General features: G+C 40.0%; 2 protein-coding genes across 2 annotated transcripts; both read right to left on the reverse strand.

Annotated features, from left to right (window-relative positions):
• Positions 1–6,843: 6,843 nt before the first annotated feature.
• Positions 6,844–7,221, reverse strand: LOC137824887 (uncharacterized). The gene has a single exon (XM_068630566.1). The coding sequence runs from the start codon at positions 7,219–7,221 to the stop codon at positions 6,844–6,846; it is 378 nt and encodes a 125-aa protein (XP_068486667.1).
• A 7,109-nt stretch (positions 7,222–14,330) lies between these two features.
• On the reverse strand, positions 14,331–14,858 carry LOC137824889 (uncharacterized). Its single transcript, XM_068630567.1, has one exon. The coding sequence runs from the start codon at positions 14,856–14,858 to the stop codon at positions 14,331–14,333; it is 528 nt and encodes a 175-aa protein (XP_068486668.1).
• Positions 14,859–21,196: the final 6,338 nt, after the last annotated feature.

Consider the following 21,196-nt stretch of genomic DNA (forward strand, 5'->3'; position numbering starts at 1 on the left):
CTAGCTTTAATATACAAGTCTTCCGGAAGTAGAGTCAAGTGTCTGAGTGTGTGAGTCAATAATGATCTGACATGAATAATGTGGATGATAGTTGTGATAGACACTTGATGAATTTGTGTAAATTATGAGAATTTGATGGATTATGTTTGTTCTTAAATGTTAAATTTATATTAGAATTCTTAAAATAGCTAGTTTACCATGTGCTTTGTTTTGTGTTTGTTTTTCTTTAATCTGTGATGATCGTGCTAATTTAAACGGGAGCATATGAAGTTGCAGGTAATAGAGCTCCTCAGTGAGCAGCTAGAGGAATAAATGTTTTTATATTAAATGTTTTGTTTGTAAATTCTTGTGTATATATTAAATCCCTATGAAGAGGGATATCTTTTTGAGATACAAATATGAGAAAGTAGTATATGTTTATTTGTTAATTAGATATTGCTTGTTTTATTGTTATTTATTATATATGGGTAAATTTAAGGATGTTACACATAGCGATGTTCCTCACATGTTTGTCATCATTTTCTTGAATATTGAGCCTGTTCATTTCCAACTCATGCTCTCTAAGCTTCCCAAACAATGAAGTCGTAGTCAAAGATGTCAAATCTTTCGATTCTGAGATGGTCGTGACCTTTGGCTGCCATGTTCTATCAAGACACTTGAGGATTATGATGTTTAGCTCTTCTTTGTCAAAGATCTTTCCAAGACTCATAAGGTGATTAACAATATAAGTGAATCGCTTTTGCACATTCGTAATTGATTCTCCTTTCTGCACCCTGAACATTTCATACTCTTGAATGAGAGTATGTTTCCTTGTCCTATTTATATCATTTATGCCTTCATGAGTTACTTCTAGAGTATCCCACATCTCATTTGCAGATGCACATTGTGACATCCTGAAAAACTCATCAGAATTTAAGGTAGAGGTGATAATATTTTTAGCTATACAATCAAATTTGGCTCTTTTATTTTCAGCTTCAGTCCATTGGGACCAAGGTTTTTCAATAAAAAAACATCATCTTTTTCAAACTTACGAATAAAATGACCATTTTCAATTACATCCCAAATTTCTCTATCTAATGATTCAACAAAGATTTTCATTCGTACAAAACAGGTAATTCAAACCATAGAATAGAGGTGACCTGTTTATTGAGGTACCCTCCCCAAAAATTTAGGATCACAACTTGAATAACTTTCAAGAACCTAGCTCTTGATGCCAATTGTTAAAATTTATGGCCTTAAACAAGAGGAAAGGTGAAACTTTGAAGGTATAATGAAATCCAATGATGAATCATAGAGAAAGAAATCAAGGAAGCCAAAGAACAAAACTGATTAAGTTGATTTCCTGAAAATAAATCGGTTGTTTTTGCGATTCAACCGGTTGTTTTTATCAGCAGTGAATAAAAACAACTTAAAACAGATATTAAAGAGTTCAGGGAAAAAGATAAGCACACAAACAAATTTATACTAGTTCACTCTTATCCCAAGAGCTACATCCAGTTCCCAGAAACCACTGGGTATCCACTATGCAATCAATCACAGATTACAAACACACAACCACCAAAGAAGTGATCTTGATCCCCTCAAGAACACACACTTCCTTTGGCACACCACAATCACACCACATATCAGAACACCCTCTGAATCTGTGAACACCAGTACTTACAGAATTACAAATGAAGAAAGAAATAGGATTGATCACACCTGGTACAAATCAAATCAAAGTACACAGCAAGTCCTACTTCACTCTTAGAAAAATATCCAAAGCCTTAAGCAATCTTGGAGAAAACTTGATTTCACAAACTGATCTTGTAAAGTTAATGCGAGGAGCGTAAAACAGAACATTTATACTCCAATTAGTAGTTGAAAACATTTATTATAAAAGTCAAATCAGTTTCAAATAATTTAAAGCAGATTTAACTAACTTAACATAATTATGTTAAAATAATTAAAAAAACAGTCGATTGTTTTGTCGAAATAACCGATTGAATTGGTTTGATAGAAAAGTCAACCAAATTCAAATATGCTGAAACCAATTTCAAAAACCTTAATTATGAAACAATCGATTGAAACGATAAAACAACTGGTTGTTTTTCTACTTCTTCATAAAACACTTTTTTCAAAAATATTTGAATTAAACCAGCTTTGGATTCAAACTAAGAGTGAATTAACAAATTCAAACTAACCCGAAACACACCCAACTAAGCTACAATCATCCTTCAAGCAATTCATGGGGATTTGGAGTCATCAAAGCTTTTCTTCAACAGTAACAACTATGGCTGATGCATTTTAGACATTCATAGGTTGGCCCAGATACCTCCTTCGAATTATACTAGAACCTTCGATAATAATTTCATTTCATTATATTAATTTATATTTATATAATACATCTAATTTAATACAAATTTTCTTTATTTTGTAGAAACCTCGTCTGAAACCAAGTTCGAAAAAGAAGTATGAGGTTCCGATTGACGATCCTATAACATCCTTAGTTGCAGCCGCTAGAGAGATTGGTCGAGACCCTTTGGAAGTTCCATGGGATGATACATTTTTTGAAATAAACACTGACATGCCACTATACATATACATGTCAAATTTATTAGAATTTATAGTTGGGGATCAAGAGCTTAATATTAATATAATTCAACTTTTTTATGATTTAAGTATCTTTACCTGTATTTCAATTTACTTTATGTTAAATTGTTATTGATTATGCTTTAACTAATAACTTGTAGGTTTTTGCATGGAGTTTCTATCATTGATGGGAATCATGTGTATGGATTCTTAGATCCCTCACATACTAATCCTACTGGAACAAAGAAAACTGAAACCCAATCATACATCACTAGCACCTTGGAAAAAGAGGGAAAATAAATTTATTTATGCCTTTATATTATTGAGTAAGTTTAATTATAAGTCGTCAATTATTACTATTTCATGTTTAAAATATTTACTAACTTTTTCATGGATGATATAAGGGTTATTGGCAGTTACTTATCAACGGTTGATAAGACTGTTGTGTGGTTTTGTTCCTTACATAAGACGCCATCCACACATATGAAGAATATCATTGATAAGTAAGTAGACTATAAACTTAATTCCGTATGTTACTATTTAAGCATCTATTAACAGGATTTTTTGTATTAATCAGATCATGGCGTGGATATAACATCCTAAATGGTCTATCCAATTAAAAATTTCAAAATTTGAAGTGGATGACACTAAAGGTTTGTAATTTTTGTCTTTCTCTTTTCATTGTTTATCAATATTAAATTTTACTTTTTATTGAATTATAGTGTAATAGACAACCAGGAAGCTGTGAGTGTGGCTATTACGTTATGCAATGGATGGTTACCATTGTAAGACTAGGCCTTAAAAATGATTGGGATAAGGTAAGATGATGGTAAATTATTTTTATAATTCCTGAACATATATGTATGTTAACACTAATTTATGTGAACCTTATTTTGTAATGCAGTTCTTCACGGATGAGCGAACAATGTCTTCAGAAGCCATAACATGTGTGAGACATTCTTGGTCCACATATTTCCTAAATTTTTATAACTCTATGATAGCTGATGAATAATGTAGGAATTAGATAGATAGATAGGAATTAGATATACAGATAGATATATATTATTAGTGTTTGTAATACATTTTTATCAATATATATAATTTGATTTTCTGAATTTATCTATTTGTCTGGCTGGGTTATAATTGAACAGGTAAGTTTAGATGGGAATTACCATTAAACAAAATGTACTAAAAAAATAACCATATACAACGACGACTATTTTCCATAACTGCATTCTTATATGCAACAAAGATTTATAAATGCGACTATGGTAAATAGCCGCATTCTTAAATTTAATTTATAAGTGTGGCTATGGTAAATAGCCACATTCTTAAATGGGTTTCAAATACCTTTAATAAATCATTCTGAAGCATATAAGAATGCGGTTATTTACCATTGCTGCATTTATAAATCAACATTTAAGAATGCGGCTAAATAGCCATCGTGTTCTTTGTTGGACATGAGACTACGTGTACATCAAATGTGGCTAGAAAATGCCATTTTAAAGTGAAAATAGTCGTCGTCTTTTAACCTTTCTGCACCAGTGACTATCTGATTCGTTGTTTATGATTTTTGAAGGAATATTTGCAAGTTGACCTTTGACCTATGGAACTATAACAAAGAAATTAGGATAATGAAGATTGGAAAGAGTTGAGCTTAAAGGATTAAAACCATAAAATATGTTGATAGAGAGCAATAAACGGTCAAAGAGAGTTGAAGAGGCATTAGACGGTTTAAGAGATGAAGATAGTCTAGTATAGGATCACTACAAGAAAATCATGAAATAGAAACCAATTTTAGATACTGTTCCTGCCGGTTGACTTGATTACCTTCGTACGTCTACACTGATCACACGCCCAATTATCTCTGCCTTTGTTTGTGCCTTTCTTCGATCAAACACCTAAAAATGCAAAGACAAAGGGCGCCCTAGAGGTCGTTTGCACTCCGACGCTCAAGTCAGTACTGGGGCTAGGAAACACAAAAACACTTAGCCGAAAAGCTCTGTGTAATCTGTGTGTGTGTGTATTCGCGTAAATGTTGCGTACCCTTTATATACTCTGTTCCACTGTTTTCGCTAACCGCAATTAGGGTTACTGAGGGTGTGCCCTAGTGCCGCTATCAGCCACTCTTAGGGCAATCTAGCGCGTAAGCTCCCTTATTGGAGTGCAACCTCTGACGGGATGACCACCTGGGAACCAACTTGTGCACCTAATCTTTGGGGCCATCGTCCTGGGAGTGCCCTCGTTGTTCACGTGCCATGCATGCAGCTTACCCCTGGAATGTAACCCTCACGGGCCTTAGTTCTTCCAGTGTCTCTTTACTTGTGCTACGCCTGAACGCATCATTCACACCACATGCATGGACCCCTCGTGATTTAGGCTTCTTCCTACGAGTAACTGGTGTGTTGTCTAGGATCCACCTCTCGTGGCCCAGCTCCGCTGTTTGACTCGCCGATGTCCGAGGACACGTCAGCACATCCTGATGACCGACGCCTGACCACTCCTCGACATCCCGCGCGTGCCGTCTGCAAAGCACTGGCCCATGTCGCTCATGGGACCCAGCTTACGTGGCCCCGCGTCTACCAACAGTCAACGACGTCCGAGGACTGGTCGGTACTCAAGCCCCCTGTCTCGAGCTGTAACTTGTTCAGCGAAGAGACTAAGTCCTTGCCCCTGGCGACCTACGTGGCTCTGTGTGACGGGACGTGAACAGTGCACCGAAGTGACACTTCTCAGTGCCCGTTTTAATTTGCACACACGTGTCTTGATCAACGGCCAGGACTTAACGTTGCTTGTGCTTCTTTGTTTACGTTGGGCATTCAAAAACGCGCGCTTCGATCACTGTTCCATCACTCTCAGAAAACTCTTTCGATTGCTTCAGCTTCTTCTTCGAACGCTCTCACTCCTTTTCTACAAAAAGTATAACTTTCGCCTCTCATCAATTGCTTGAACTGTCTTTTTGATCTTAACCTGTTGAATGTTATACGTTTATCTCGCTTTAACTCGCGTTCTCTGACTTTGATCATTCAAGGTTGTGCCTTACGCTAACTATCTGCTAACAACGCTCCTAACGACCATTCATACTCTAGGTAGCACACCTACCCACCTCCGCCCTACCTCTCTTTCTCTCTTAGGCAGCGAAGGTGTGCGTACGAGCCTTTAACTAACCTCACCTTCGTAACACAAGGGAGAGGGAACCTTCGCTACTCATTCTTCGAGCCTTCTTCATAAGGCATGGAAAAGGGAAACCTCCTAACTGACTTCGCTCCTATCTTGCTGAGCAATGAAACACTTTACTGACGCTGCTAGTGAGTCGTGCTGTCCTCACCTTGGCGTTTCCACTCCAGAGAGAGGCGCACTCCGCGTCATCTCGCCTCGAGTCTTCTAACCCAAGGGGAAGTTCGTTTCTGTCCCCAATCTGTCCGCCATGGGCTTGGGAAGGGTTCACTTTCTAGGCTGCACTGTCTCCATTACGGTGCTCTCATTCGAGAGAGGGAGGTGTTCTCTCCGAACCGTCCTGCCCCGTCTCGAGACTTCTAGCCCGAGGATAAACTCATTGCTGACCTCGCCCTTGCTATACAAAGTCAAGGGAGGATGTAATTGGTGAACCTTGCTTCTTTCCCCTGGTGTTCTCACTCAAAGGGGGAGGGAAGCGTTATCTACGAACCATCTTGCCCACCCTTGAGACTTCTAACCCATGGGGAAGGCTCTTAACTAACATCTCCATTGCTTAAAGTTAGGGGAGGATTTAACTGTAAACTGCGTTGTTCAACCTTGGCGTTCTCACTCGAGGGGGAGGTGTTCTGCGAGCCTACCTTTCCCGTTCTCGAGACCTCTAACCCAAGGGAACAGCTTATGACTGACCTCATCTCCACTCAAAGGCGGGAGAGGATTTCACTAGTGAACCATACTTGTTCCTTCTTAGTGTTCTCACTCGAGGGGGAGGTGTTCTCTGCGAACCTATCCTTCCCGCTCTCGAGACTTCTAACCCAAGCGAACGGTTTGTAACTAACCTCGTCTTCGCTTAAAGGTGAAGGAGGATTTCTATGGTGAACCATTTCGTTCATTCTTGGCGTTCTCACTCGAGGGGAGATGTTCTCTGCGAACCTACCTTTCCCGCTCTCGAGACCTCTAACGCAAGTAAACGGGTTCGTAACTGAATTGTACAAACAATCGAGAATATACTTCAATCGAAATTTATTGGGTGACCTCATTAAAAAACCCTTGTAAGGGAAAAAAGCGTCCCCTAAGAACTATGTACAATGCTAAAGTTCAACTGAAATAAAACTTGAGGTTGGTCGCATTCCATGTACGAGGAATCGCGCCTCCCTCCGACGTCTCAAGCTTGTATGCCCCATTCCCAAGGGCCTCTGTCACTCTGAAAGGACCAGTCCACTTGGGGGACAACTTGTTCTCTAGCTGATGTGGGTGGGCCTTCCGCATCACCAGGTCGGCGACCTGGAACTGGCAAGGCTTCAACTTTGAGCTGTGCTTGTACTTCACCCTTCTCTTCAAAGCTTCAGCTTTAATTCTTGCTTCCTTCCTGACTTCATCCAGTAGGTCCAGGTTCACCTTTCTTTCTTCGTTGGATTCTTCAGCCACGAAGTTCTGGAAGTATGGCGAGCTCTCCTGGATCTCCACGGGAATCATCGCGTCCGACCCATACACCAAGCTGAAGGGTGTCTCTCTGGTGGTGGACTAGGGAGTGGTGTGGTAAGCCCACACGATTCTACGAACCTCCTTTGCCCAGGTTCCTTTGGCCTTCTCGAGCCTTCTCTTCAGACTTCTGAGCAACACTCTGTTGGTAGACTTGACCTGCCCATTCATCTAGGGGTGCTCGACTGATGCGAACACCTGCTTTATTCCAACTTTTGTGCATAACTTGCGCAGATGTTGGCTTGAAAACTGTGTGCCATTATCGGACACCAAACGCTTCGGTACCCCGAAGTGGCACACTATATTCTTCCACACGAAGTGTTGGATCTTGTGGGTCGTGATCTGCGTCACTAGCTCAGCCTCTATCCAGTTCGTGAAGTACTCTATGGCGACCACGAGGTACTTCATATGCCTTATCACCAAGGGAAAGGGTCTCAGGATATCGATTCCCCAGGTATGAAATGGCCAGGGGCTGTAAATCGACCTGAGCTCTTCCGGTGGCGCCTTGTGCCAGTCAGCATGTTGCTGACACTCCTTGCACTGCTATGCGTACCTCGTGCAGTCTTCCCTTACGATTGGCCAATAATATCCCGCATAAATGGCCTTTGATGCTAGAGATCGTCCATCGATGTAACGCCCACATATCCCTTCGTGGAGCACTGCCATTATATGTGCACATTGGTCTCTGCTTACACATACCATGATTGGGTGGGTGAACCCATGTCTGAACAACTCTCCATCGATGAGAGTGTACTTGGCTGAATTTTTCTTTATTTTTCTGGCTTCTGTGGGTTCCAACGGGAGTATCCCATCGGCCAGGTATCGCTTGTAGGGCGTCATCCATGTTTCTCCTCCTTCGACTAGGTAGACCTGCAATGATTCTTCCCTCAGGGTTGGATATGTGCTTACCCTGGGAGTTTTCAGTATCTCTTGAGTCAACGAACGATGACTCCTCACCCCTCCCCTCGATGTGTTGACCTGGTGGACCCCCACCAGATTATCTGTTGTGAAGGTTCGAGGTGTCTTCAGGGTTTCCTATATGACCGTCCTCTGTCTGCCCCCTCGCCTGAACTGGCGAGCTTAACTAGCAAGTCTACTTGGGCATTCTGCTCTCTAGGAACGTGATGGCATTTCATGTGTTCTTCTTGAATCAAAGTAGTAAAATGGATGCGGAAGCAATGGGTGAGTGAAACAAAGCCCTCCTAGGAGTTGTGATGGCTTTGAAGGTGCATGATGAGTATGAATTAGAGAGGTTCGGCCAGCTCTATGAAGAAAGGTGAAGGAAGTGAAGTTTATAGCCTAGATTTCTAGGAGAAGTATAGCTAGTGCACAAAATGGGCAGCATAACAATACTCAAATAAACTTGTCAAATACAAAGAGATAGCCTTCCTATTTATAGGCTATTTGGGCTTAAATGTTAAGCTACATTTCTAAGGAAAAGAAAACCAAAGTTAAATCTAAATTCTAAGCCATGTGCCATGCAATGACCGGCCACACAACCCTAGGTTCTAGAAGGTTTCCTTCACAAAGTTCTTTCTACACTACCTATTTTACTAAGTACCCCTAATGGGCCTTTTATGCAACAAAGCCTCTTCTCTCCCAAACCGTAGCTTTGGCCCTTGTGTGTGTGAAGCTAGACGGTCTAGGACTCTTCATAGATGCTCCTCATGTAGCCTTGGCCTAGACGCTCCTCATCATGGCTAGACGCTCCCTTTGTGAGGCTAGACGCTCCTTGTGAGGCTAGACGCTCCTTTTGGAAGGCTAGACGGTCTTGGTCTTGGAAGCTTGGCTTTCATATTGTGGTGAGCTTGGGCCTTCCTCCATCATCCCCTCCCTCTTGAAAAGGATTTGTCCTCAAATCCAATGCTTTTGCTTAGGGGAATGGTTGTGGCTGGATGGTGTCCATCATCTCCTCCTTCTTTTGAGAAGATCTATCCTCAGATCGTCAGGCTTGATCTCGGATAGCAGCATCTTGTTTCTTCAAAGCTTGTCCTCCTGGATCAAATGCCCACCTATAGAAATAATCAAATAAAGCATAGGTGTTAGTTTGCGAATTAATTTTACTAGGTTGCCATTGTTGTTTGTCCTTTGGTGTTGGCAACCTTGGACAAGATTTCTCTTTTAAGGGTTGTGTGTGGCCTCTAATCATCTTTTGCATTTTAAAATGGTCACTTGTGGTTACGTTCTCTTGAGGCATAAATCCTATAGGAGATGGTAACAACTTAAAAGAAGAAAGATGATTGAGCACACACATAACTTTAAAAGTAGAAGTAGTTTTGTGAACTTCTTGATGGTATGTTTGCTCATCTCTAAAATTGTGTGTGCACTTCATGACTATTCTAGGCATAATAGAAAGAGCTATATTTTCAAAAATATTTGGACCATGCGTTTGAGGATGATAAGCATTTAAAGTGTGCAACTTAGTTGCAAGTTTTCCAAAGGAAATCCTCAAATCATGGTTTGCGAAAGTTGGAGCTCTATTCAATACTATGCTTGAAAATAAACCATGAAGATGTATCACTTCTCTAGAGAAGAGTTTATCCATAACCATGAAGATTGAATTAAAACCTTTTGTTGTCCTAGGAAGTTTTAAAATGAAATTTGTATCTTTCCAAGGATCATTTGCAAAAGGTGAAGGAGTATAGAGTTCATGAGACTTTACTTTAGGTGTAGTTTGAAAACATGAGTTGTACTTAAAGTAATGTCTTTGAACCTCTTTTCTCATAGGTGACAAAAGTTTTCCTCTTAAAAGCTCTAGCGTTTGATCAACTTTCTTTTGTCCCATGAGTTCTCCTTCTTGATCTATGCAAGCTTCTTGTAAGGACTTTTCTTTTGTGTTCATGCTTGCAAGTGTTCCTTTACAAAAGGAAAGGCTAGGTTGTTCAACAAGAAGCATGTTTGTAAAGGTATTTTCAATATGCTTGACTTGTTGAATGACCTTGTGGGAAGGAACACTATTCTCCCACGCCTTTTGTTTCCCAAATTTTTTTTCTTTTTCTATTTTTTCTTCATCCCTTTTGTGTTTCATTTGTATTTGGTCTTTTACCACTTGGGAATGTGGTAAAGGGCTAAGTACAAACCTTTTATGCTTGTGGATGAAAGAAATCTCGTTAGTTAGACCATTATGCGTGGTTTTCTTATCAAATTGCCATGGTCTACCTAATAAGATGTGGCAAGCTTCCATAGGTACTACATCACATAAAACATTGTCTTTGTAGTTGCCTATAGAAAACTCGATCTCCACTTGTTTGTCTACACGTAGTTCTCCATCCTCATTGATCCATTGTAAATTGTAAGGTTTTGGATGAGGAACTACTTGTAGTTTTAATTTTTCAATCAATCTAGTGCTACAACAATTGCAACATGACCCACCATCCACAATAAGAGAGCATATATTTTCTAAAACATTGCATCTAGTATGAAAAATGTTCTCTCGTTGTGTTTCAATGGATGCACTAGGTTGATTGTGGAGGATTCTTTGAATCATCAATAAGTCCCCCTCCAAAGGATTTATCCTTTCTCCTTCCCCTTTTTCTTGGGTACTAGGTTCATCTTCACCACTTGTGTATTCATTTTCTCCTTTTAAAAACAAAACTCTTTGGTTTGGACATTGTGCTTGCACATGCCCTCTTCCAAAACATTTAAAACATTTGGTGTCCCTAGTACGGATGTATGGGGTGGAGGCATCTTTCACTAAGGGTTTGGTAGTCTCTTTGGATTCGTCTCTAGGTGTACTACCCTCCCTTTTAAAGTCTTTCTTTGGATAAGAGTTGGAGTAAGAACCCACCCTTTGACTTGAAGTTTTGCGCAAATTTTGTTGTTCAACTTTAATGCAAAGTTGAACCAAATCATTCAAGTCTTGGTAGGGTAATAGTTCTACTCGATCCCTTATCTCAAGGTTGAGCCCACTTAGAAACCTAGATATGGTGGTGGTTTCTTCCTCTCTAATGGATGCTCTCATCATGTAGAGCTCCATTTTCTGCCTATACTCTTCCACACTTAAGTTCTTTTGTTGGAGTCTTTGGAGCTTGTCCATCAACTCCCTATGGTAGTAGGAAGGTATGTGACGACGTCTTAGGGCTCCCCTAAGGTCATTCCAATATTCTATGGAAGGCTCCCTATGAAGACGTCGGTCTCTCTCTAGAGAGGTCCACCAATACATGGCATTGCTTTGGAAACTAAGGGTTGCTAAGGGTACCTTCCTCTCTTCACTCACCCTATGGCAAGCAAAGAGTTGCTCTACTTTCATCTCCCAATCTAGGTAGGCCTCTACGTCTTCCTTACCATAGAAATGGGGTAGGTCTACCCTTACTTCCTTTGGACTCTCTTGCTCCCTTTGTCTAGTTCTTCTAGGGGGTGGTTGGTAATAATCATTGATTCTACGGCTGCCCTCCCCTAGAGACTCAATACTTTGAGATGCATGAGTAAGCGTTTTTTTGGATTTTTGAGATTTTTGGGATTTCTCTTCTTGAGCTCTAGCCAACTCATTAATTTTGTTTTCATTCTCCAATTGTCTAAAAGAGATTAATTGTACCGCTTGGGATACCTCTTTTAAAAGGGTTTTCAAAGATTTTACTTCACTTTCCATAGACTTTGGAGAATGAGAAGAAGAAGACATGGCTAAAACTTTGTGTATTATAGGTGTTTTACTTGGAGAAAGTTTAGGAAAGTTAGAGAAGGGAGTTTTCCAGGTAAGGGAGGTGAGTCACAATGGACTACTTAAGTACCAAGCCTTTTCCTTGCCAAAAACTTTTCCTCCAATGACTTCACACAAAATTTTCTCTTAGTAGAACACTTAGAACACAAGAAGTTGAGAAATCAAAAAGCAAGAAAACTATGTAAGCTAGATATGCAGCAAACTAGTCGGTATAGCACAAAATTAAACAATACTAAACATGCAAAACGTTTCTACCAAAACAAAAGAAATACAAGTTCAAACAAGCAACAAATTACTAAGCAAAATAACTATGCTATTCGGCCCTAGGTGAGGCTTCTTGGACACTTTGAGCCCTTGAAGACACACTCACCGTCTAAAACGTAATTTAAAAGAGGTAATTAACAATAAACCAAGTTGTAAAGGAGATAAGAAAACCCCCTTTGTTGTTCCTCTTTTTGGTTAGTGCAATTTCTTTGTTGTCTTGATTGTTGATCTTCTAGGTGTTTGTAGTGTTTGTTTCAAGAAGCTTGTTTCGGCCTTAGCTTGACTCCTCCTTAGAAAGTTGGCTTTAATTCTCCAATTTCCAGCACCTATTCACAAGAGCTTAACCTTAAATCAAGTCAAATTCCATGCACATAAGCACCAAGAGAGAATTAATTTCCAGCACCCACAAAAGCAAGAAACAAATTTAATTGAAAGAAAACAGTACCACCAAAAGGATTTATAATATGACAACTTAGAAAGAGATTCAAGGAATTAAAGCAAACAATTAAAGGTACTCAATAAAAGTTGGCACACAAAAGGAATTCCTAAAGAAAAGCACTAGATTAGATGACCAAATAAAAAAACAGCACCACTGGAAAATGTTGTGGGCCAGAAAACAGTTTTGTTCCCCGATTTATGCTGAGCTGTAATTGTAAAATTTGTTTCTGAAATTTGGATACAGAAAAATTCAGGATCTTAGCTAAATTTTGGCTTTGGAATCACCTAAAACGCATGCACCATTTTTTTTTAATAATTTTTGCAAATTTGGTGTGCAGTTAGGCCAGCTGTGACGCTCAAGATTCGCACTCTGATTTTGTGAGATTTATCATTTTTTTTCTGTTGCTCCTTTTGACCTCATTCTTTTTTTGTCTTTTCTATAACACCTTAAACTTGCATTTTCCAGAAATTCAGAATTTTCCTATGGGTAGAAAAATTTTGTTAAACAAAACAGCCCAGAACAGAGAGGTGATACAGGGGAAATCTGGAAAACTGGAAGAAAACAGCAAGATAACCAAAATTAACACAATGGAAAATGTGAGAAAGGAAATTGTGTATGAACTAAGACACAATTATGAACTCAAACTAAAAATAAAAAGCACCAAAGGATCAAAATAACAGCAGATTAAAGCAATATAAAGAGACCCAAAACAAGAAACAATCAAGCCAAAAAATAGGACTACTAAGAATTGATGACAATATGGATGAACATGACTTGACAAAACATGTATAGATTCAGAAATTTAAAGACTCAAAGCATAATATGAAGCAAAATAATGGAAGCAATAAAGACTCAAAGCCTAAAACAAAAATAGCAACACAAAGGTGTATGGAATCCTATCACAAATTGCACAAGAACTTGTTCAAGATCAAATGAACAAGAGTGCTTGGGTTGGATCTTCCACAAAGCACACCAAGAACAAATTAAAATATAAAAACAGCAAGACAAGTAAGGAATTGAAATGACAAAGATGAAAATAAAGAAGAACTGAAATTAAAAAGACAAGCTACTCATCTTGAAGAACCAATAGCTCATGATACCAAATGATGGCATTTCATGTGTTCTTCTTGAATCAAAGTAGTAAAATGGATGCGGAAGCAATGGGTGAGTGAAACAAAGCCCTCCTAGGAGTTGTGATGGCTTTGAAGGTGCATGATGAGTATGAATTAGAGAGGTTCGGCCAGCTCTATGAAGAAAGGTGAAGGAAGTGAAGTTTATAGCCTAGATTTCTAGGAGAAGTATAGCTAGTGAACAAAATGGGCAGCATAACAATACTCAAATAAACTTGTCAAATACAAAGAGATAGCCTTCCTATTTATAGGCTATTTGGGCTTAAATGTTAAGCTACATTTCTAAGGAAAAGAAAACCAAAGTTAAATCTAAATTCTAAGCCATGTGCCATGCAATGACCGGCCACACAACCCTAGGTTCTAGAAGGTTTCCTTCACAAAGTTCTTTCTACACTACCTATTTTACTAAGTACCCCTAATGGGCCTTTTATGCAACAAAGCCTCTTCTCTCCCAAACCGTAGCTTTGGCCCTTGTGTGTGTGAAGCTAGACGGTCTAGGACTCTTCATAGATGCTCCTCATGTAGCCTTGGCCTAGACGCTCCTCATCATGGCTAGACGCTCCCTTTGTGAGGCTAGACGCTCCTTGTGAGGCTAGACGCTCCTTTTGGAAGGCTAGACGGTCTTGGTCTTGGAAGCTTGGCTTTCATATTGTGGTGAGCTTGGGCCTTCCTCCATCAGAACGTGTACAAGCTCAAACACCGAGAACGAGCCCTTCAGAACTTGGACGTACCCTAGGTACACGGCCATATGCGGGTCCTTGGCCTGGTATTCTCCTATCACCTGACCTGTGACTAATAGGGAGTCACTCTTCGCCAACAGACTCTGCGCACCCATCTCCTCGGCTAATAGCATGCCAACAATGAGGGCTTCATATTCCACCTGATTGTTGTTGGCCTTGAAGGCCCGTAGGGCCTGCTCAATCAATAACCCGTTCGGTCCCTCCAAGATGACTCCCACTCCACTACCTTGCTGGTTAGAGGACCCATCTACAGAGAGCAGCCACCAGAAGTTGGCTTCCTCTTGGTGTGCATCTGCCGCGGAGAGCTCTACCACAAAATCTGCATAAACTTGGCCCTTGATAGGGCCTCTGGGCTCATACTGGACATCGAACTCTGACAGCTCCACTGCCCAACGTACCATTCTCCCTGCCACATCCGGCTTCTACAGGACTTTGCGGATAGGCAGGTTTGTCGTCACCACCACGGTGAAACTTTGGAAATAGTGGTGAAGTCTCCTTGCTGAAAACACCACTGCTAAGGCTGCCTTCTCCAGGGCCTGGTATCTTACTTTTAGCCCTTGCAATACTTTGCTCACAACGTATATAGGCTTTTGCACTTGGTCCTGTTCCTGCACAAGGACTGAACTGATCGTTCGTTCTGTCACTGCGAAGTACAGGCGGAGCGGAGTACTCAGTTGTGGCTTGCACAACACTGGGGGATTGGCCAGGTACTCCTTCAGCTTGAGAAACGCCTCCTTGCACTCCCTGGTCCAGATGAACCTGTTGTTCCTCCTCAGGCACTGGAAGTAAGGGTGACCCTTGTCTCCTCTAGTTGATACAAATCTACATAGAGCGGCCATTCTTCCTGTAAACTGCTGCACCTTCTTCACCGAGATCGGGTTTCTCATCGCGAGTATTGTAGCGCACTTCTTGGAATTAACCTCTATCCCACACTCGGTGAGTAGGAAACCCAAGAACTTACACGCTTCCACCCCAAACACGCACTTCTCGGGGTTCAACTTCATTCTATACTTAGCTATTGTTGTAAATAGCTCTTCTAGATTAGCGACATGCTGATCCTTTACCTGTGAGGTCACCACCATGTCATCCACATAAGCTTGCACATTTCTCCCTATCATGGGCGCGAGCACTTTGTCCATCAACCTCTAGTAGGTGCCGCCTGCATTCTTCAGCCCAAAGGACATCACTATGTAACAGTAGCAAAATAACTCTGTCATGAATGATGTCTTGCATTCGTCTCTGGGATGCATCTTAATCTGGTTGTACCCAAAAAAAGCATCCAGGAAGCTGAGCATCCTGTAGCCCGAGGCACTGTCCACCAAGGCGCAATGCTTGGTAGAGGATAGAAGTCCTTCGGGCAGGCTTTGTTGAGGTCCGTGAAGTCCATGCACATCCTCCACTTCCCGTTGGCCTTCTTCACCAGGACCACGTTTGCCAACCACTCAGGGTACTAGATCTCCCTTATGTGGCCATCGCTCAACAGCTTATTCGTCTCTTCTTTTATGACCTGCCGCCTCTCCTCGTTGAATTTTCTTCTTCTCTGGCGGACAGGCCTGACCTGGGGGTCCATGGTGAGGCGATGACATAGGAACTCTGGGTCTATGCCTTGCATGTTCGAGACGGACCATGCGAAGGAATTCAGATGTCGTGCTATGACCTCGACAATCTGGTTCTGTGCCGCTTGGCCTAGTTATTTGCCAAGTTTGAACGTTTTGCCTGTTGAACCAAGTGTGTTCAAGCTTTGAAGAATCCAAACTCTTTGAAGGATGATGAAAGGCTACATGTGTTTATTGTTGCTGAGCTGTCTTTTAGATAGGATCTGGGGTAGAATTAATGTATAATCCACTCTTGATTGAATCCAAAGCATAGGCATTCTCAATCCTATTAAAAGAAAAGTGTTTTTCAAACTAAGTGAAAAACAACCGATTGTTTTATACTTAAGTGTTTTTAGAAAAGGTTGAAAACTGTTTTTATGGTTCACTTGATGTCAAAACCAAAACAACCGATTGATTCGTGGAAACAACCGATTGTTTGTTTTGGGACCATAATAGAAAACTATTTTGTGCTTTGAGTGAGCATTAAATGTTTTTCTAACTGTGTAAGTTCCATTTTTTAATGCTTTGACCAATCTTTAAATGCAATATATAGTTTGTTAAGATTTGATAACAAACAACATCTTTGAATATATACAGAAAAACAAATTTGAGTTTTTCACTGATTTTTTATTAAGAGAAAAAGTTGAGATTGCTTAGAGATTGAGTTTGATCAAAGAGTGTGAGATAGGATTTTCTGCTTGTATTGATTTCAGAATCGTTTTGTAACAAGTGTAATCCTTTGTATCTTTTGAAAGAACCTTGTGTGGTTGCTGAGAAGTGCTGTGTGTTCTTGAGGGGATCAAAATCAGCATTCTTAGTGTTGTTGTGCTGTCCAAGAGAAGTGTGTGTCTTGAGGGGATCAAGGTCACTTCTTTGGTTGTGTTGTAAGTGATCTAGGTTTGATTGCTTAGTGGATTTCCTCAGTGGTTTCTGAGAAGACCGGATGTAGCTCTGGGTTTAGAGTGAACCAGTATAAACCTCTGTGTGCATTCTCTCTATCCTTAATCTCTTTAAATTCAGTTTTTATATTTGTAAACTGGTATAAACAACCGATTGTTTCTGTGAAACAACCGATTTTTTTTCTGGTGCTGTGCTTTTTGCTTTGTGTTTTGAAAAACTGGTTTCTTCATCAAGATATTCTCGAAGTAATTTCATTCAAGGCTTAAAAGTTTTCGAAAACCCTCTTTAAACCATTCACCCCCCTCTAGTTTAAAGCCATACATTCTAACAATTGGCATCAAGAGCTTGGTTCTTGAAAGTTATTCAAGTTGATCCAAAAATGTTTTTTCTATGGCTGGAAAACAATCTTTTGAGGAAGGTGCTTTAATCTACAAACCACCTTTATTCAGTGGAATGAATTACAAGTATTGGGAGGGCAGAATGAAAATCTTTGTGGAATCTATTGATCAAGGAATTTGGGATTCAATTGAGAATGGTCCTTACATTCCAAAGTTTAAGAAGAATGGTTCTTCAATTGCAAAACCTTGGTCTCAATGGACCAATGATGAATGTAAAATGGCCAAGCTTGATTGTGCTGCTCAAAACATAATAGCTTTTGCACTAGATACTAATGAGTTTTTCGGGGTATCAAAATGAAAAACTGCTAAAGAGATGTGGGACACACTCAAGGCTACTCATAGAAACAATGAACCAAAGGAGGCAAGGTCAAAGAGTCAAGCAAGAAGGAAAAGAAGGCAAAACAAGAAAAGCCTCAACCTCTGCTTCATGGCCAGAAAGGAAGATGACTAAAGTATTGTAAGTTCATCTAACTCCTCAAACTCTGAAAATTATGGTCAATTGCTTCAAGCATTTCAAGAAACGCATGAAAAAGCCAACCGATTGGCCCTCTTGAACAATCGGTTAAAAAGAATGAATAGCTGGCTTGAAAACAAAGTAAAATCACAAGAAGAAGAATAAGAAAATTCAAAAACAGATTTTGAAAACCTTGAAATTGTTTACAAAAACTCCTCTTGCAAGTGTGATACTCTTGTTTGTGAAAATTGCGAAAATCTTGAAAAGAAGGTCCACTATCTTGTTAAAACTGTGGATAAGCTTTCTAAAGGTCAATCGAACTTTGAGAATGTATTGGCATCTCAAAATTGTGTTTTTGGAAAAGCTGGATTGGGCTTTAACCCACAAAACAAGCAAGATAGATTTTCAAAGTCATTTTCGAAAATGCCAAAAAAACAACCGATTGGACCATCGAAACAATCGGTTGTTACATGCTTCTACTGCATGAAAAGAGACCATTCTGTGAGGTTCTGTAAAATCAGAAAATATGTTGTTCCTAGGGGCTTTATGAATTGGATTCCTAAGTGCAGTAAAGGTTTAATTGATGAATGTAAACCAAATGGACCCACATTCATAAGGGGACCAAATCTTTGTACTTGAAAATCTTCTTTGTAGGATAACTTGGAGGAGAGCAAGCAACAATGGTACTTGGACAGTGGATGCTCCAAACACATGACTGGGGACAAATCAAAGTTCCTGAGCATCTCCTTTAAGCAAGAAGGGCATGTTACCTATGGGGACTACAACAAGGGAAGGATTCTTGGGAGAGGATCCATAGGAGACAAAGACATCTTGGTCATCCATGATGTGCTCTATGTAGAAGGACTAAAGCACAATCTGTTGAGCATTAGCCAACTGTGTGACAAGGGATATCAAGTGATGTTCAAGACAAACACATGTGAAATTTGTCTACCGAACACCAAAGAGGTAATGTTGGTAGGTAAGAGAATAAATAATGTTTATCTTCTAGATATCTCTTCACCATGTTCAATTGGTTGTCTTCTATCCAAGTAAGATGAATATTGGCTTTGGCATAGAAGAATTGCTCATATTCACATGAATCACTTGAACAAGTAATTTCAAGGGATCTTGTGATTGGGCTACCAAATCTCAAATTTGAGAGGGACCATATTTGTGAAGCTTGCCAAAAAGGGAAACAAGTGAAAAGCTCTTTTAAAATAAAAAATGTTGTTTCTTCTTTAAAACCTCTTGAGCTACTTCACATGGATCTTTTTGGACCCTCAAGAACTATGAGCCTTGGTGGAAATTACTATGCTCTTGTTATTGTTGATGATTTTTCTAGGTTCACTTGGACTCTCTTCTTGGAATCAAAGAGTGATGCCTTTTCTGCATTCAAGAAGTTAGCAAGAAGATTGCAAAATACAAAGAACAACAACATAGGCTCTATTAGAAGTGATCATGGAGGAGAATTCCAAAATGAGAAGTTCAGCAAGTTCTGTGAAAAGATGGGGATTCTGCATAATTTCTCTGCTCCAAGAACTCCACAACAGAATGGTGTGGTAGAGAGGAAGAACAGGTCTCTTGAAGAGCTAGCAAGGACAATGCTTAGTGAATCATCTCCTCCTAAGTACTTTTGGGCTGATGCAGTGAGCACTTTTTGTTATGTGATGAATAGAGTGTTGATTAGGCCTATTCTGAAGAAGACTCCTTATGAACTCTTCAATGGAGGGAAGCCTAACATCAATCATCTCAGAGTTTTCGGTTGCAACTGTTTCGTTCTAAACAATGGAAAGGAAAACCTAGGGATGTTTGGTGAAAAAGCTGATCTTGGCATCTTCATAGGATATTCTCTCACAAGTCATGCATACAGAATCTACAACAAGAGGTTGATGACTATAGAAGAGTCAGTTCACGTTGTCTTTGATGAGGTAGATCGCAGAAACATCCAAATCCCGAAGACCAGTGCTGAAGAGGATGAACAGAGCATTAGTTTGGAGAAGCTGGAAATCTGTGCAGAAAAACAACCGGTTGATTCGCAGAAACAACCGATTGAAATTCTGGAACAGAGTGAGCTGCCCAAAGAGTGGAGGATTCCTAGAGATCTGTCAGTAGAAAACATCATAGGGCAGATAAAGGAAGGTGTCTCCACACGTAGCTCCATCTCAAACTTCTGCAGGCACACAACTTTCGTCTCACAAATTGAACCAAAGTCAATTGATGAAACTCTCAAGGATGAAAAGTGGGTTGAAGCTATGCATGAAGAGTTGAAACAATTTGCAAGGAATGAGGTATGGTTTCTTGTCCCTAGAACAGCTAAGATGAACATTGTAGGTTCGAGGTGGGTGTTCAGGAACAAGTTGGATGAAGATGGTGTGATCACAAGGAACAAACCAAGGCTAGTTGCCAAAGGCTACAATCAAGAGAAGAACATAGATTATGGTGAAACCTTTGCCCCTGTTGCAAGGTTGGAGGCTCTGAGGCTGCTGTTGGCTTTTGCTTGTATGAGTGGTTTCAAACTCTTCCAAATGGATGTCAAGAGTGCCTTCTTGAATGGCTACATCAATGAGGAAGTGTATGTAGATCAACCACCGGGCTTTGAAGATCATCAACATCCCAACCATGTCTTCAAGTTGAAGAAGGCATTGTATGGACTGAAGCAAGCTCCAAGGCATGAGAGGCTTAGTAACTTTCAGCTATCTCATGGTTATGAAAGGGGAATGGTAGACAAGAGTCTCTTCATCAAAAAGTCAAATTCAGAAATAATACTTGTGCAAATCTATGTTGATGACATCATCTTTGGTGCTACACAAGATAGTTTGTGTGAAGAATTTGTGGTTGCAATGAAAGGTGAGTTTGAAATGTCTATGATGGGAGAATTTTCTTTCTTTCTTGGATTGCAGGTTAAGAAAACAAAGGATGGGATCTTTCTATGTCAATCAAAGTATTGCAAGGAGATTCTCACGAAATTTGAAATGGAAAATTGCAAAGAAGCAAGCACTCCAATGCCATCAAGCTGCTACATGAATGCTGATGCTGCTGGAAAGGGAGTAGATCAAACCAAATATAGAGGATTGATTGGCTCTTTGCTATATTTAACAGCTAGTAGACCGGACATCATGTTTGCGGTGTGTCTTTGTGCAAAATATCAAGCAAATCCTAAAGAGTCACACTTCAAAGCTGCAAAAAGAATTCTGAAATATCTCAAAGGAACATCAATTGTTGGGTTATGGTATCCTTCTCACTCTCTAATTCATTTAATTGGTTATTCAGATTCTGACTTTGCAGGTTGCAAGCTAGATAGAAAGAGCACAAGTGACACTTGCCACCTTCTTGGTTCAAGCCTTATCTCATGGCATAGCAAGAAGCAAGCATGTGTTGCTCTCTCTACTGTT

Source organism: Phaseolus vulgaris, chromosome 8 (genome assembly GCF_000499845.2).
Source record: "Phaseolus vulgaris cultivar G19833 chromosome 8, P. vulgaris v2.0, whole genome shotgun sequence".
NCBI lineage: Eukaryota > Viridiplantae > Streptophyta > Magnoliopsida > Fabales > Fabaceae > Phaseolus > Phaseolus vulgaris.